This window comes from Gossypium raimondii, chromosome 9 (genome assembly GCF_025698545.1).
Source record: "Gossypium raimondii isolate GPD5lz chromosome 9, ASM2569854v1, whole genome shotgun sequence".
Lineage (NCBI taxonomy): Eukaryota > Viridiplantae > Streptophyta > Magnoliopsida > Malvales > Malvaceae > Gossypium > Gossypium raimondii.
Window position 1 is genome coordinate 38,099,267 of NC_068573.1, and position 18,620 is coordinate 38,117,886.

Here is an 18,620-nt window from a genome sequence, read left to right on the forward strand (position 1 = left end):
AAAATATATGTGAATATTCTGATAATATGATTTTATTGTAAAAATAGCTAATTTACATGTTTTAAGTTCAGGGACTAAATTGAATAAAAGTAAAATTTTAGGTAATTTTGTAAAAATGGAAAAAATGACCAAATTTCAAGAAATGAATAGCTTTATCGTCTAAATTAATAAATTTAATGAAATTATTAATTTAAATCAAAATCGCGTGAAAAGTCGAGGGAAATGGAAAATTTCCAAAATGCTCATGTATCATGGTATTTATGCAATTTAGCCTAGTAAATTTGCATTACTGTAATTCAAATCTAAGACTGTGTTTGATTGGCGGAATTGATTTTCCAGAAAATCAATTACAAGTTTTCCAGTGTTTGATTGGCGGAAAACATTTTCCTTTTGGAAAATCAATTCCGCAACACGGGAAATTGGGTTACATTTTAGGGAAAATGTCTTACCCTTTCAATTTCCGTAAGACATTTTCCCTGCTCTCCTGCCTTCTAATACCTTCATTCCTTCCATAATTTCCGGTAGAAAAAGTGCTTCTGTCGACTGATTTTCCACTAACCCCCCACAAGAAGTCCTTTATTCCTTCATTTCCTCGGTTCCCAGTGGGAGATTATCACAGTTTTCTTTCATTTCCTCGGTTCCCTCTTCTCCGACTGATTCAGTTACCGATCCAAACGTTCTCTCCGACCACCATTTATTTTTGCTATCTCCACTCCAATTTTCGTTAGATCTGTGGGAAATTTCAGGTAACCTTATTATTATAGACATTATTTGATTTTTTATGGTTTTATTTTCAATGTCGAAAAAAACTTGCTGGGTTTGTATTTTCTGTCCCGATATTAGTGCATTGTTCAGTAATTGTAAAAGGGTTTTAGGTTTTTATGCACAAAAATTGGGTAATGCAAGGTAAATAATAAATATGCAGATCAGTAATGTCTGATCCTGCAAATTTTCATTGTTCCAAAACGGAGCAAGACTGATGTTGTCTTAGCTTCTATTTCGAAATCATACCTATGGAATCATTGTCGGTTGCTCACCTTAATAATAAATATGCAGCTTAAGGATAAAAATTCTGATATAGTATCTGATTTTAACAAATAGTTATTAGATTTAGGTGATGGAAGAATACCTAATGTCGCACTAGAGGTTAATGTAGATTCCCCAACCCATTACCATGCCATATTGATTCTTAATCCCTTAACGACTGATTCAGTTTGTGCAATATTTGGCTACATTTATCTAGAACTCGAGGAAAATTTCAATAACACGACATACCTAAAGGATTAAGCTGTACTGTCAACTACTAATGAAGTGGTAAACAAGGGGAATGATTTTGTGCTTCTGAGGATTCCAGGTGAATCTAGAACATATCCTAGTTCAGATAGAATTTATCCTGCATCTGGAAATATTGAAGAACAATCCCTTCTATATTCATCAGAAGTCCTGAATTCTTTGAAATTTACTGTGTACCTAGTCATGTGATTTTTAGTTGAAAGTTGGGGTTCCAATAATGTTATTGAGAAACATTAACCGAAATGTTGATTTATGTAATTGTACTGAATTGGTTGTGACAAAATTGGGATCTAGGTTGTTATTATTATGTTGAAACTATTACTGGTAGTAGTGTCGGGCAACGTTGTTTTATTCCTCGAGTAGAAATTTCACCATCCGGTTCAAAATGGCCTTCCAATTTCAGAAGAAGGCAATTTCCAATAAAAGTTATGTTTTCTTTTACAAAAATTTTCTTTCCTCTACTACAAAAGTTTTTGGATTTTTTTGGATATCATGTCTGATCCTGCTATATTTTCCTTTTGAGATTCCATATGCGACCCTACTTGTCTGCAAACAATTAGCATTCAATCATAGATTGCAATTTTCTTCTGTTTGAAGCATGATTCACACCATATAATACAAGTATTGATATATTGTAATTTCAATCCATTAAATTAAACCATTAATGATTTGTGTTTGATTTTTTATTGCTCCTAACGGTTCTAATTTCTTTCTATGCTTGACCTCCAGCTGTATAGTTCTTGTTGTCCTAGCCTCTACCTCAGCATTCTTACTCCTGTTGGTGGCCTTGGTTGATATTTTCATAAGAGGTTGGTCCAAGGTTTTATCTTTGGAATGTCTTCTTTCTTGATTCTGGTCTGCCAATGGCATGGCATTTGTGGTTGTTATATGTTTGTGGTGTGCTTGATTTATGATTTGGTATAATATGCATTTGTGGTTGTTATAATTCGGTTCAAGTGAATTAAGCATGGTTGTTGGATGTGTTTGGGTATGGTTTATTATTGATTTACATTTTTACTGTAATTTGTTTACGTATTACTTGGGAAATGGCAGTGATGAGCTGTTATATTTGGTTGATGGTAGGTAAATACATATGTGCGTATGTCATGAATTTTGGTAATTTTGGCATGATTTATAGCATATGGAATTGGCATTGAAAAGGTCTGGCTTTAGGTTGTTATTATTATGTTATCAGTGGTAATATGCATTTGTGGTGCAATACAAGCACAGAAGCTGCTATTAACCAACAAGACAGCCGATAACCAATGGGGAATAGTATAAGTTTATGGGAACAAGGACATTTTCCCAAGTTTCCATGTTATAGATTTAAATATATGTAGTAATATAGAGTTTATGGCAATGAATTATGTTTTTTTCTTTAAAATATAAGGAAATGTTGTTTAAATATTACACATTGATATCAATTTGGAAGTTTAGGTGTGATACATATTCATTTGCTATCTGAATTCAAACATGCTAAATTTCCATGAAAGAGATTGTAGTGAATATACAGTATGAACAGGAGGGAAAGAATTCATGCACCCCATCATTTTTTTCACAATTCAAAGCCTCAGAATTAAAGAAAAGATGAAGTTAGAAATGAGAAAGTCTCAAAACTTTTGCAAATGACAGATGAACCAAAATCAAATTTGTTTTTAACTTTTCAAGTAGATTTTGATTTAAGAAATCAGGAAGCTAGTAATAACTCATCTATATAGGCATCTTAGGGACTGATATTTTTGTTAATTATGTCCGAAATTTTAACTGTATTTATTGTTATCTATATAGCAATTGTAGCAGTGCACTTAAACATTATTTATTTTTTATAAAAAGTAATCAATTTTAATTTAAAAATTATAAAAATAGAAATAAAAATAAATTTATAACATTGTCAAATTTTTTGTTTATATCGAAATAAAAAAGAAAACACACTTGATAGCAATTATAATTTAAAATTTTTTATATTTTAAAAAGAGGCATCACCATTTTTAATAATGTTTTTGCAATAAAAACAATACTTAAATAATCAAATTTACATTAATGTATATTTTTTATAAATAATATGTTAAATATTAAAGTATTGTATTAACTATGATCAATATTTTTAAGTCATGGTAACTTTATAAATACATGATCAATATGTTAATGTATATTTTTTATAAATTCATGGTAACTTAAATAATAAAAAATATTTTTATAAATACATGGAAGATAACCTAATAATATATAACAAAATCTTGCACCAATTGAAGTATTGTATTAACTATGATCAATATATTTTAAGTGCTACTTTCAAAAAATTATTATTGAGCAATTATAATTAGCTTGATATGCATGTATGCACTTTTGTAGTCATGGTAACTTTATGTGATCTTATGAAAATCTTGCATCTTTTGTAGTAGTGATCATATATTTGTGTGGCATTATTTTGTGTAGATGGATCGTAATCAACATCAAATGGCAATTGTCGGAGTCCTGGCTTCAGTTTTAGCTTTTGGAGCTCTTTGGATTAAAAAATTAGAAACTAGGAAGGAAATTACTTCTCGCCTTCGTGTGAATCGAGATTATGAAAGAGAAAATTATATTAACAGTATTTTATATAGTGGTGACCAGCATTGCATTGATGTGATAAGGATGAGACCGATCGCCTTTTTTAATTTATGTGATATTCTTAGTACGAATAATTTGTTACAATAATCTAAATCTGTCGATATTAGGGAGCAAGTAGTTATATTTTTACATATAATTGGTTATAATGTAAGGTTTTGAGTGATTGGATCTAGATATTATAGATCAACTCAGACAGTTCACCATTACTTTGGGGTTGTATTGAGAGCTATTTTGAAATTGTATAGACTAGTTATTAGATTACCTGATGAGTCAACTCCTAGTGAAATTAGAAATAATCCAAGGTTTTATCCTTATTTTAAAGATTGTATTGGAGCATTAGATGGAACTCATATTCGTGCATCTGTTCCACTTAGCATGCAAGGAAGATTTCGTAGCCGTAAAGGGGGGATGACACAAAATGTATTGGCTGCCATTACATTTGATTTTAAATTTTCCTATATCTAGCTGGTTGGGAAGGTAGTGCACATGATTCTCGTATTTTAAGTGATGCATTTTGTAACAGCCCGATTTTGGGCCTAGTCGAAACAGTGGTTTTGGGACCACAAATTCGACGAGGAAAATTTTTATTTTTATTATATTTTTATGGTCTAAAATTTCACGGAATAATTTTGTGAAAATTTCGTTCAAAAATTTCGACGTTTGGGCACTCAATTTAGTCAAAAGGACTAAATTGTAAAAAGTGCAAAAGTTGAGTTCTATATGTTAGGAGTGTATAATTGTTATGAAATTTTAAATTGGAGGTCCTTAAATGGTAATTAGACCATTGGTTACATTATGGACAAAAATGGACATGAAATAGGTGAAATAAGATATTTTTAAGTTAAGGGTATTTTGGTAATTTGGTAATTAAAACATATTAAAAAGACAAAATAAGCCAAATTTCATCATCTTCTCCATGGGGGGGCTGCCGAATGTGTCATGGAGCCATAGCTAGGGTTTGTTCAAGCTTCCAAGCTTTATGGTAAGTCCGTTCTAGCCCCGTTTTTCTTGTTCTTTATATTTTTAGAATCCCGGTAGCTAGCTTAAGCTACTTTTACCATTAATTCGAGCTAGAATTTATGTTTGGAAAATTACCCATAGATGAAAAGTGTGAATTTTGATGTTTTATGATGGAATATGAAGCTTAGAATTGTGTTTATAAGATTTTGGCTAAGCGATTTTCAATGAAACCGAGTAAATTGACATAATCGATAATAATACTAAATGTTCATAAGTGCACTATAGAGCAAGAATTTTATGTATTCATTGGAGGGAAAATTGTTTAGCATGTCATAAAACATAAGAAAAAGGAATAAAGTTTAATTTCCGAGCCAAGGGGCAAAATCGTAATTTTGTGAAACTTTAGGGGCAAAAATGTAATTTTCCAAAATATGATTTTTGGACTGGATTGAATAATGTGAATGTTAAATAAGTTAAATGTGTTATTATAAGTCAAGAAATACATGGAATTGACTTTGGTTAGTGAAAAAAAAGAATGTGATAAAGTGAGAAATTTTCCGATTGAATATTCGGAATAAAAAAAGGGATATGAATGAAGTGACAGAAATGCTTTAACATGTGGCACGGACTGTGTGTAGGCCACTATATGAAAGTGAAAATGTTGGTCACGTGTGTAGTACTGTGTGAAGGCTACTACGTGAATGGATAAATAATGGTCACATGTGTAGTACTAAGTGAATGCTACAATATGTACCGAGAAGCTTTGGTCACGTGTGTAGTACTATGTGAAGGCTACTACGTGAATCGATAAATAATGGTTACATGTGTAGTACTAAGTGAAGGCTACAATATGTATCGAGAAGCTTTGGTCACGTGTGTAGTACTATGTGAAGGCTACTACGTGAATTGATAAATGATGGTCACATGTGTAGTACTAAGTGAAGGCTACTACGTGTACCGAAAAGCTTTAGTCACGTATGTAGTACTATGTGAAGGCTACTACGTGAACCGTAAAACTTGATCACGTGTGTAGTACTATGTGAAGGCTATTACGTGAACCGTAAAAATTGATCACGTGTGTAGTACTATGTGAAGGCTACTACGTGTATCGAATGATAATAATAACATGGGTGGTACTATGTGAAAACCCCCAAATATTTGTTGTTATACTGACATGTTTAACGAGATATGAGTATGTGATTGAAATGTGATAAGTTACGAAAGAGTGACTGAAGTGATGAAGTCTTGCATTGTGTTATAAAATAAATGGTTATAGTGCTATGTGAATGAGAGATGTTGGAATAGAATAGATTTGGATAGTGACAGTGACGTTAGTTTGAAAAATCACCAAAAATTGTAGAAATTTATTTAGTGGTTGAATGAGATATGGAATTAAAGCCTATTGAGTCTACTTTCATATAAAAGAAACAGAGCAAGCAAAAGAGTTGTATATTTTGAGATATTTGAATTTTAGTGAGACAGGGTCGGAATGATTTCGGAATCCCCTGTTCTGACTTTGGAAAATCACTAAAAATTGTAAAAGAATAATTATGAGTTATAATTTATATGCTTAGAATCCTTGATGAGTCTATTTTCAAATGAAATAAACAAAATTATCATCCAAATTTTGTACAGTGAGATAATTCATTTTTAGTAAAGAGAGGTTAGAAACGTGAAGCAGTGAAATAGGGGAACCTTTAGAGAATAAACTGTACTAATTGGCTAAACCAAAAATTCTTAAAATTTTATGGTAAGAAGATATGTGAGTCTAGTTTCAGGGAAGATTAACGGAACTCAATTTGAAGCTCCGTAGCTCCAGATAAAAATAATTTAGTGACTGTAACTTGACTAGACAGTTTTGAATTTAAATATAAGTGAATAGTGAAATTATGTATAATGCCAATTAAGTGTGTTATATGTATCAAGGATGTGGAATGGAGAGGAGGAGGAGGACATTAAATTATATGAATGAATTGTGTATAATTGGTTGTAAATATGAATGCTTGATGAAATGGAATGGAATGGAATGGTATGAAATGGAATAGTATGGAATGGAATGGTATGGAATGGAATATATATATATATATGAATGACTTGTGTGTGAATGGGTCATATGCTCGATCATAATTGATAAACATTGAATTAAATGGTAAATGCGTATTAGTACTGAACTAAATGATATTGGATTATATGTGAATTAAATGGAAACTTCCATTGCTAGTGATATGATTTGAATTAAAACAACTATTGTGGTACTGAGAAGTATAATGGATTGAGAAATTGATTTGAATTGTGAACAGAGAAATTGCGAATTGAATGAAATGAAAATGAAGCATTGAATTACATGAGTAAGTATCGAGTCTCGTAGGCTCTATTTATTATGAATATAATATTTCAAGGATATGTTGTAAATAATTATAAAAGCACGTTAGTAATTTAAAAAGTTTTAATTCGGATAAAATCTTGTAACTCAGTTTAAATACGTATACAAGTGTATGTGTTCTAGTAATGCCTCGTACCCTATTCCGGCGTCGAATACGAGTTTGGGGTGTTACACACTTTCACGCCCAAGAGGATTAAGAATTCCGGAAGGTAATATTTATCACAAATAGTTCTAGTAAACTCATAGTTTATTAGTATTAACTATGTATTGTGAAATTGTAGGTAAATATTATCTTGCTGATGCTGGATATGACATCCGAATTGGATGTATTACCCCATATCGTGGTGTCCGATATCATTTAAAAGAGTTTGGTGCTGAAGGGCCTGAAAATGCAAAGGAACTCTTTAATCTTCACCATTCATCATTACGGATCACTGTTGAACATGTTTTTGGGATTTTGAAGAAATGGTTTCATGTATTAGATGCTGAACCATTTTGGAATTTTCAAACTCAAGTAGATATAGTTTTGACTTGTTGTATTATTCATAATCATATAATGGGAGTTGATCCTAGTGATTTACTTAATCAAGGATTATACGAGGTGTCTGAGTCTGATTCGATAATACAAACTCTCACGGAGCGAGAAGAAAGACAAGAAGCAAGAGAATGGTCTGCTAAGAGAGATGAAATTGCACAAACTATGTGGACTGATTATATGCCTAGAAATATTAGGTAGATTTAGGGCTTAGGGTTATTGTTTCTATGTTATGTATGTTTTAGTATAAATTTCTTTTTTTTGTAAATGTTGGTTGGATAATGATATTGAAATTTTAGATTGTTGGATTTTGATATATGTCTTGAATTTGTTAGATATTGATTATGTTTTAACCTTGTTGGATATTGAATTGATTATTATGTTTTAAGCTTGTTGGATATTGAAATTATTGACAATGACAATTATCTAATGTAGAATGGGTAAGGGCAACAAAGAAGGGACCTCCAAGCAATTCAGGTGGACAAAACCGATGGAACATGTTTTCCTTGAAATTATAGCAGAAGAGGCTCGAAAAGGAAATAAGCCTTCTAAGACTTTCAAATCAGTTTCTATTAATCGAGTTGTCGACGCCATTTCTGAAAGATTCCAAGTCCAATGCGATGCGAAGCATGTGGAAAATCATTTGAGGATAGTAAAAAACCAGTGGCAGATTATATGTAAAATTCGAGGTGAAAGTGGTTTTGGAATGGGATGATAACATGAAAATGATCACATGTGATAGAGCGACATATGATGCAACAGTGATGGTAATATATGACTATATATATGTTAAGTATATTTCAATTGTTTTTTACTTGTTATTCTAATTGTGTATAATATCCAACAGGCACACAAGAAGTATGAACCATTTCTGAATAAAAGCATTGATCATTATGATGAAATGGCTTTGGTTGTTGGCAAAGATATGGCAACAGGGAGTTTTGCCAGAACATTTGCTGACATAGATTTGGATGATGGTAATGAAGATTCAATGCCTGTAGACTGCGACAATGAAGAGGCTGAAGAGGTAAGAACAAATGTATATTCATCTGGCACATCCAAACGTAAAAGAAAAAGTGGTCAAGAAAGTCTCGTTGATGAACAAATTAAATTTGTGGGTGAACAACTTGGCAAAATTGCTAATGCTTTGGAACAATTTACTGCCGATAAGACATCACAGCTTTACAAACAAGTGATGTCGATGGAGGAAGAAGGATTTGATGATGACTTCTTGTGTTCTGTGTTTGATTATCTAGTGAGCCGTGAATCAAAGGCCAAAGCTTTTTTAGTTAAAAGTAAGAAACATAGAAAAATTTGGCTTCAAAAATTTTCTCAGGGTTGAAGATGTTGATACTTTTATGTGGTCTAATACTATGCACTTGGACAATGTTGTTACTATGTGGTGTACTACTAATTATGTATTTGAATAATATTATTTCTAGTACTCATTGTGGTTTCGAAACAATTTATAATTATTCAATATTATTTCTAGTACTCATTGTGGATAATATTTTTCAATTTATAACGATCAATATTGTAGCTTAATAATTGAGTATTATTATAAATAAATCATTGCAATATATGTAAAAACAATTTAAAATATAAAATTTATTAATATATATTAATATATGTAAAAACAACTTTTAGGAAAATATTTTGGAAATCATCAACAACAAGAAAATATTTTACAGATTCAATCAAACACGGAAAATATTTTCCAATAAATCATTTTGAGAAAAGTAAAACATTTTCCGAAATCATTTTACGGCAAACATTTTACTGCCAATCAAACAGACCCTAATTATTATTAATTATTGTGTTTTAATTGAAATGCATGGTAATTAAATGGAAATGGCTAGTGATATGATTTGAATTGTGAGCATGAGAAATTGCGAATTGAATGAAACAAAAATGAATCATTGAATTGCATGAGTATGTATCGGGTCTCGTAAGCCCTATTTATTATGAATATAATATTTTGAGGATATATTGTGAGAAGTTATAAAAGCATGTTAACAATTTTGAAAATTATTAATTTATATGAAATTTTATAACTCGGTTAAATACGTTTACAAGTGTATGTGTTCTAATAATGCCTCGTGCCCTACTCCGGCGTCAAATACGGGTAAGGGGTGTTAAAATTCAGGTAAAAAGTGTAGTCCCTAACATGGTCGTGTTGTCTAACTGTGTAATAGATTTAAACCGTGTACTCTTGGGACACGCGATCGTGTCACCAGACCGTGTAACTAACTGAGGTCGTGTGGACAAACCTGCATCAAAATTAAACAGGCCATATGGTTGTATCAATCAATCGTGTGTGGCACACGACTGTGTGGCAGGCCATGTCACAGGCCATGCCACTTATAATCGAGTCAAAATAAGTAAACAGTTGCCGAGAAAATTGACGAATAGTGTGATCTCCAGAAACGATCAAATCGACAACTCGAGCCTGACAATCTACAATGAAGAAAACGAAATGAGATAAGCTTACATAAAACTTAATAAGTTCGTATAGTTAAAACATCACATACCTATCATTTTAAGCATTAACTAGAATTTCATGCCTTGTTTCACATTTCCTACCATATCAAATGGTTAAAAATGTACATATAATATTAAAAAAGATATCAAGATACATGATTCACGTATCAATTTACAACCATTACATGTATTTAACCATTCATGCCATGAACTTTATTTCGAAACATTCCATTAATCGTTTTGCTCGGAGAACAATAGCAAATTAACTTTGGATACACGAGAATAATGCTTACACGAGTTGATCATCAGAAATGCTGCTCATACAAGCTTACAAGAACTGCAACAAATACTAGATTCCGGCCATCAGTATGGTATCCACCACCTGTACATAGTACCTGGAAATATATCCCCAGCACAAAGTGCCTAGAATTGTAACATTGGTACATAGTACCTGGAAATATATATATCACCGGCACAAAGTGTCTTGACCTGTAATCATCGGCACTTACTGCTTGGAACACCCTAATGACATGTCATTTGTATTCTAGCTATTCATTGAGTTCACACGAACTTAACTTGTATACCTTAACCTTTTCATAATTAAAACCTCATACCATGATCAACTTGATCTCAAATATTCCATATAATAACATAATTCAATTCAAACAAGTAAAATTACCATGCTTTACATTTCAAACCTTTGTTCCACCATCAAACTTACCTTAATTAACTATGCCATTATACATACATACTTATACACATATATGATTAGAATTCAAAACATCAATAAGTGTAACAAATTTACTACGAATTTACCTAAACATACATAATTTACTAAAAACGGATAAAGAAATCACTCACATGCAAGAGTCTTGTTGGCTGAACTTAAGAAGCTTTAACGATGGGATTTTGAAGCTTATTTTCTGTGGTAACCTTAAGAAGATGATGATTCTTTTCTTTTTGTTTTATTATTTAACATATATTATTATTAAATAAATATATTTTAACATATGAAATGCTTGATGACAACCCGTTAACCGTCCACTTAGACTAATTATGGTCCAATTACCTCTTAAGTACTTTAAAAATCTTTAATCATGCATATTAACTAATAAAAAATTAATATCAATTAAAGTTTTGCAATTTTTACGATTTAGTTATTTTTTCTTAATTAACTATCTAAATATTAAAATTACCTAACTAAATTTTAATATGGCACTTTAGTAACCCTGTAATTATTAAATAAATGATAATTATTGACTTACTGGTCGAAATTATGGTCTCAAAATCACTGTTTCTGACACCATTGAAAACGGATTGTTACACTCAAACTTTTGGTACATGCCATATATTGAAATCATAAGGGGACTATATACAAACAATGTTGAGTCAAGAGTTGTGGATTGGATGCCGAATCACTTCTCAGGTCTTCGAGATCTGTTAATACCTGCGCATGGAAATAAACAAACTGTACACTAAACGACAACGTTAAGTGGTACTTTCATTATTTAAGTCAATAAAACAAAAGCATAATCATGTTAATATACAACCAATATGTTTAAATCTAAAAATCATCTCATCACCACACATCACCATAAAAATTAATATTTAACCATTTTTTAATCTCAAATTACCAAAATGCCCTCAGGAGCAAAATTATCATTTTGCCCCATCATCTCGTATTTTACTCGATTAAGCTTGAAACTCTAAAATATGTCAAGATGCATTTTAATGACCTCTCAATAGTATAAAAATAATTAAATATATTACAAATGAATTCTCGTCGGATATATGGATAAAATTATCATAACAGCCTCGTATGAAATACCAAAAAATTTGGGCCATTACAACTCCTTCGAGAGAAGTTTTCAAAGTGTCTTTCATTGGTTGTTAACCAGTCTCCCAACAATTGAAGATATAGTCCCTCAGGAGGTTATCTCTTGTACTCGTGACTACATAATTATTCTCATGCCCTATATTAACACCTTCCCCTTGAGTCTTGTAGGTCCACCAACCAAGGCACTCTCTACTTAGTGAACTAGGACCACCGGGCAGATGCTCATAGCACGTTGACTCTTGACAAAGTATGAAAGACAAAACTCTTATTAAGAGACAAAACCTTCAGTTGTTGGGGGATTGGTCAGGTGCTCGATAGATGACATTTTGTATACTTCTCCCGAAGGAGTGGATCCCCCTCAACGGCCCATAACCCCTCAAACCCTTAAATCAGAAGAAAATACAGGATTAAGTGCCCTTGAACCTACCTTTTCCTAATTGTTACAATAACTATGATGCCAATTAATTTAAGGCTTAATCGACACTACATAGAAATCTTTTTTGAAATGATATAAACCTACATATTATTACAACAAAGTTTTTTTTTTTTAATATACAAATCTAATTCGGCAAGTGAAAACAATAAAAATCAAATTTATTTTTTGTATAAAATAAAAACATCTAATTGCTCATGCAATAAAATTTGAATGTTTAATCCTTTAAATTTAAAATATGTAAGGTAAAAGAAAATTTTAATTCATTTCAATTTTAATATTAAGTAAATTGATCTCTTTTAAAAATTAGAACAATTTACTCTTTATCATTTTGAAAGTGAGTGACTAAAGACAATTAATTATAACATCAATATTATTTTAACATCAGTATATATTTTATTGGTTTAATAAAATTTAGCCATCAATATTTATAATTTTGTGTAAAATATAGACAAAAAATATATAAATATTACGACTAAATTTGTTAAATTAAGACTCAATTGTAAAATTAATTCTCAATTTTATAAACTGACCGGATACCTGAAATTTCAGTAAGCATTAAAATCAGAAAAGAAGATTGAAAATTAACAGAGAGCTTCTCATGTATATAGTGATGGGCCCAAAAGACCAGAATCATTTCATTTCTCTTCAAATAGAATCTGCAACCAGTAATGAATCATACAAATGTAATGAATCTACAGAGGAACTTACAAAAAGAACACCCCCTTTCCCCCTGAAAAATGATTATGGAACAAGTAAAGAAAAGAAAGAAAAAGAAAAAAACAGTTCTTCACATTACAATTACAAAAGTAGTACATATTTCTTTCCTCCACACTACTGCCTTTCATTCATGTTCAAACTAACTCCGTTAAGAGAGGATCACCTTCACCCATTATTCTGATTAGCTTTATGAATTCCTGCTCGCTTGACACCTTCCATGGATGCACTGCAGGCGCTTGTGCGGAATAATGTGTCGAAGAAGAATTAGCAGATTGTGGTTCTGGCTTATACACCATTGTACTAAGCACTGAATCGAAATTCTGAGGTGAATCCATTGACAAAAAGAACATGGGTATGGAAACCTTTTGATGGATATCTTGATGTCCGACCAGATTAACAAGATCAACAAAGTCCGCTACAAACCGTTGAGGAATGTAGAATATCTCGGAACTGCAAATTGTGAGGCTCTGGTCACTCCTCACAACTTCTCTATAGTTCACTTGGAAGTGAACCGGCATTGTACTAACTACCTTCCTTACCAGCTCCGCTTGCTTTGAGTACCAATCAGAACTTCCTTTGGTTGATGCAGTACTCCAAGACATGGATACCTAAATGCCATCAAATGAAGAAGAAAATAAGAGCAGTGACTTAGTAGTTACTCGTAATGAACAATTCCATATTTTAGGAACATAATACGCCAAGCTTGTAAGACTATTGCTATTTGCAAAATTATTTTTAAACAATCCAAAATGTTTTCTTCAAATAAATGGCGAAAGAAATCTACTGTCTAACAGCTAAGCACTAGAACAATATAAATTCTTAAAAGAAAATACAAAAGCTGAAGTACCGTAGGTAGAACAAATAATTATTGGCAACATTTTACATATGTAAAAGAACAAGTAAAGCACAAATGCCAAGTGAAAAGGTAGAATTTAGGTACCTTATCCGTTATCCATAGCTTAGTCTTGTCTGCCTGTAAGAGATTCCAGTAATTAAGAACGGTATCATCTTCGAGGAATAAAAAGCCATCCGCACTTGAAAACCGATCAAATATCTTGGGCAGATGCCTACAAAATATGTTGAGAGACAATTAGCAAACATAAAAGATGCTTTGTAAAAGTAATTATCATTTAACATTCCAACAGGATGACTCAATACTGGTAAAACAGGCATGACCTCACTTAACAGCTACGATTTCCATGGTTAACCAACCATAAATTGACCATTTAACAACCATTTGCTGCCTTTAGAAAGTCTTAATTCAGAAGAAAGGAACATACAAAACCTTAATTGACTAAGTACCAAATGTGATAACCTGTCAAAAATATAGAAAAAAAACACACAAAAACATGCAATTATTATTGCATTTATAATTCGTAAAACTCCATTAAGATTATAAGGTAACTCTTCCCTTTTAGGGTTTGCTTAGTAGGGAGAATCAAAACAAGAAGAAGAAGAATTCATAATCCGAGGTTATGCTATAAAAAAGTAAAATAATTATGAATCTTAGTGAAAAGGATTCCACTGCACCCCTTCCTCCTGGCAAAGCTTAGCTCAAGGTAGAAGAGGGAGCCTCCGTATGATATATCATGGGAAAGAAGAGGTAGTACTTTGTTTGAAAAACAGAGATGCCGCAACAAGAAAGGAACGGATCCTTGACGATGATGAAGAAATCAGGAAAGAGGGGCCATTTAGAGATTTTAAAATGTCTGAAGGTACAGTCTGGAATCAACAAAAACTAATCACAAGGTATAGCAAATCCCGGTTTCAAATACCATGGTCAATCTACTTCATGCAAGAACTGTTTAAAGTACAACTTCGATTCTTTAAGGCTAATGGAATGCCCTTTGCAAAAATTCAACTAAAGTAATTATTAGATACACAAGTTGCTTTATACAACAAATATCAACCTCCACTTCCCAATATATTACAATCATTATTTGCTAGTCCCTCTGCATTTACACCTCCAATCTATAAGATAATATAAAGGATCAAGATTAACATAAATCAACGGGTTAAGATCTTCAATATGAACAGGAAAAAAAAAAAACCAAGTATAAAACGAAATTAAGCAGTTTTCTAAAAGTCTTCATCTACCTAAGCACAATATGATATCATTTTCTTCATCACCTCATGCATGCAATAACTGCCAATTATTTTCTGTGCAAAGCACGTGAAAGAAGATGAAGAGACTTTCATTTTAGCTGCCCATGGATCAGTTGCTTTTACAAAAATTTCATATTGGTTGTTCATGGATAAAGTAATTTATGAAAATATGATGAACAGAAACTAATAATTGTTATCTATGAATAATATCGCGGTTAATGACTTATGCCCAAATTCATTTTGTCCAAAGATTTAAAGAACAATTTATCAGGACTTATATTGCAAACCTCCCTGGCCAGGTACAGATGAAAGAAAATCAGGCAAATAATGGCTGGAAGCAAAAGCTATCTAGTAAACCAGAATATCACTTTAGTCTACCAAAACAATATTCAAAAGCAAAGAAAGTAACAAATTAAAAATATATATATATCAATATTCTAAGAAAGATGCACCATGGAAAAATAAATTGATAGATTAAAAGTATCATGTGAAGGGCAAGTGATGATTCTTGTGGCAACTTACTTGTAAATTTGATCTAATTGACCTTCTTCAATGGCAAGATCCGAATTCTTCTGCAGAAAAATAACCACAGTTTTAAATATCCGCCCGTAAAGCAGTCTCCACTCCAGGGCAGTACGTTCCACAGGACCATTGCAGAACATGATTAACACGATATTTCCAAAATTCTTCCTCCATCGTATCAAATTCCCAATCTCAGAGCTAACCATCCCTGTTTCCTCCACCGCTAAATGAACAGATGGCAATTTCTGAGGGATATATTCTTTTCGATCCCCATGACCGATATTTGCCCTTGGTCTGTCCAGCTCCAATGTCATCAACCTTGGCTGCTGATAACCCACGGCAACCAAGTCTTGAAGCCAAGCAGCAGTAAACTTGAGATCCTGCTCCGTCCAAAACCCCTCCTCCGCCATGGCATAACTCAGTTCCAATATCTTCTCAAACAACCTATGCTTGTTTGATCTCCATGACACCAAGAATTTGATCAAACGACCTACATTCACATGAAGATCCTTCTCCTCTGAAAAGGGGTATGCCTCTATTCTGTCATACCGATGAACTGTAGGAGGATACACAGCAACATTACCACCAATCTCCCACAAGAGCCGCTGTCCCCAGTAACCCCTCAATACATCTGAAGCCATTGTACTAACAGAAACAGGGAGCATCAAGGCCCAAAAGGCCGATGAATGGTATAACGTATTGAACGAATTCAATGGCACCATCATACCTTGAGGAAAGGCCACTTTTGGTGCATGCTCATCAAACCTAATATCAAAGGCTTCGAAACCCGACTTCCTAGTAAAATAAAACACAGAATCAACATCCGGTAACCCGTTTGAAATCCCTTGCTGTATGAACTGTTTCCCACCAAAGACCTCAGTGTAAAACTCCTCGTGTCCAAAGTCACCCACATTTTCCAATGGTAATCCCCTAGGCCAAACTGAACGTTGGCCGAAATGAATATAAGGGTTGACTACAGTCCTATTAGGATTATCATGGCTATACTGCAATATAACTTCTTGCCTAGCCCTTCCCTACTAATTCTACATCAAAATGTTTCCCTAGATCATTATCAATTACTTCCCCACGATCATCAGCATCGAAGATCTTTTTGGCACCATGTTGAATCGCAAACAAGTAACCGACGCTCTTTCTAACATAAGAATCGTAAGGCAAATGATCCACAACGCGAAAACCCAAATTAGCTTGCATATCTAAAGACAAAAAAATCGCACCTTTTAAGCTCCAATCACTGGGAGTCCTGGAGTTCCCAATTGCCAAAACTTGCCACCCTTTAATCTTCACCATCTTCTTCAATGCATCGGAGGGGTAATTAGAAACGGAGACAACGACCCATTGCTCTGATCTGAAATTAGCGTAAGGCGAAGTGCGGTCAGGAATGGGTTTGATGGAATTCCAGTTGATTTGAGGGAGAGAGATGGAATCCACGGCGCTCTGGGTTTCGGATTGGAGGCAAAGGAGAAAAGCTGTGTTGGTGGAGGAGTAGATGAAGAAAACGGCGGCGATGGTGAGGATTAGGACTAAGATAGTTACGATTCTGTAGCAGTTGTCGGGTACCCATGCGTTGAAGTCGAGGTTTTTGGGTTCAGACAATCTGTTGGGTTGAACAGTGGGAAGCTTTCTGATCTGGGAAGGTTTTGGAGATTTAGGAACTGCACGGTCTTGGACCAACATTTGATCTTTTCTTCTTAGATTCTTCCAAACCTAAATTCTTGCTAGATCTTCACTTTTGCTCCTTAATCTCAGCTTCACTCATAGATTCCCCAATTGCTTTTCTATTCAATTTGCTGTTTCTGTTGTGTAAAAAAGAGGGAAAGAAACAAAAAGACAGTTACCTTGGACTCTTTTTAATGACCTCTGCCGACAGCTACGAGCGATCACACACAACTGGGTTTCGTAGGCTTCAATGTAAACTTTTAGCAACTGATGAGTGGTAGTTTGGTGGGTCGTTGTCCTGTCTTCTTCTACAAATATTTTATTTATTTATGTATAATAAATTCATCTTCTTTGTGATTCTCATGAATTTATTTTAATTATTATAACAATTTTGTATTTTTGTTGGGTTATCAATGGTTGGATGATTGAGCATTTGAGCTAACAAGGCAATACTTTAATTTGGAGAAGGTGATTGGGTGCTATATAGTTTTAAGATACGAATTTTATGGCGGTTTTGTTTTCATTAAGCAATAGTCAACTTTTTTTTTTTTAGAAATTACAACCGACATTGAAATATAGCCTGTTAACTTATGAAGCTCTTTTGTAGACAACATAAGAAAACTTGATAAATTGAAATAGATTGGATTTGAGGATTGAGGAGGAAGCCAGCCAACCAACCAGCCTTTGTGGTGAGTGGTGATGGGAGAGGCACATAATTTAGAAGCATCTGTACAGTGAGTTGGGGGCACCCATTTGCCTTGAAATATGATTGCCAGTTTGAGTATTAAATAATAAAAGCTCTGTCTCAACTGCAACTACAACTTGTAGTCATTCTTCGGGGCTTCTTTGGCATTTGGCAATCAAACAAGACGTGGTGAGAACTTGAGAGATGTCACATTTCTTAACCCTTATTTGAGTTATCCAGTCTGTTGGGCATTCTACTAAGTATCAAAGCTTTCAACTACTATTAGTTTTTATATGCCATTATTTAATGGTTAAATTATATCATTAGTTACTAAATTATGGGTAAGCTTTATTTTGTTTATTTAATTTAAAAAGTTAT

At 33.0% G+C, this 18,620-nt stretch overlaps 2 protein-coding genes across 2 annotated transcripts; one reads left to right on the plus strand and one right to left on the minus strand.

Annotated features, from left to right (window-relative positions):
- The first annotated feature begins 8,212 nt into the window (after positions 1 to 8,212).
- LOC105799493 (uncharacterized) lies at positions 8,213 to 9,158 on the plus strand. Its single transcript, XM_012630086.2, has 2 exons — positions 8,213 to 8,548; positions 8,629 to 9,158. Exons 1-2 carry the CDS (start codon positions 8,501 to 8,503, stop codon positions 9,121 to 9,123), a joined length of 543 nt encoding a protein of 180 aa, XP_012485540.1. The 5' UTR covers positions 8,213 to 8,500; the 3' UTR covers positions 9,124 to 9,158.
- Positions 9,159 to 13,136: 3,978 nt separating this feature from the next.
- On the minus strand, positions 13,137 to 17,989 carry LOC105797683 (probable glycosyltransferase STELLO2). Its single transcript, XM_052620949.1, is given in 4 exon segments — positions 13,137 to 13,860; positions 14,193 to 14,319; positions 15,881 to 16,909; positions 16,911 to 17,989. Coding segments are annotated over 4 exon segments (2,295 nt in total). The 5' UTR covers positions 17,576 to 17,989; the 3' UTR covers positions 13,137 to 13,386.
- Between the last annotated feature and the right edge of the window lie 631 nt (positions 17,990 to 18,620).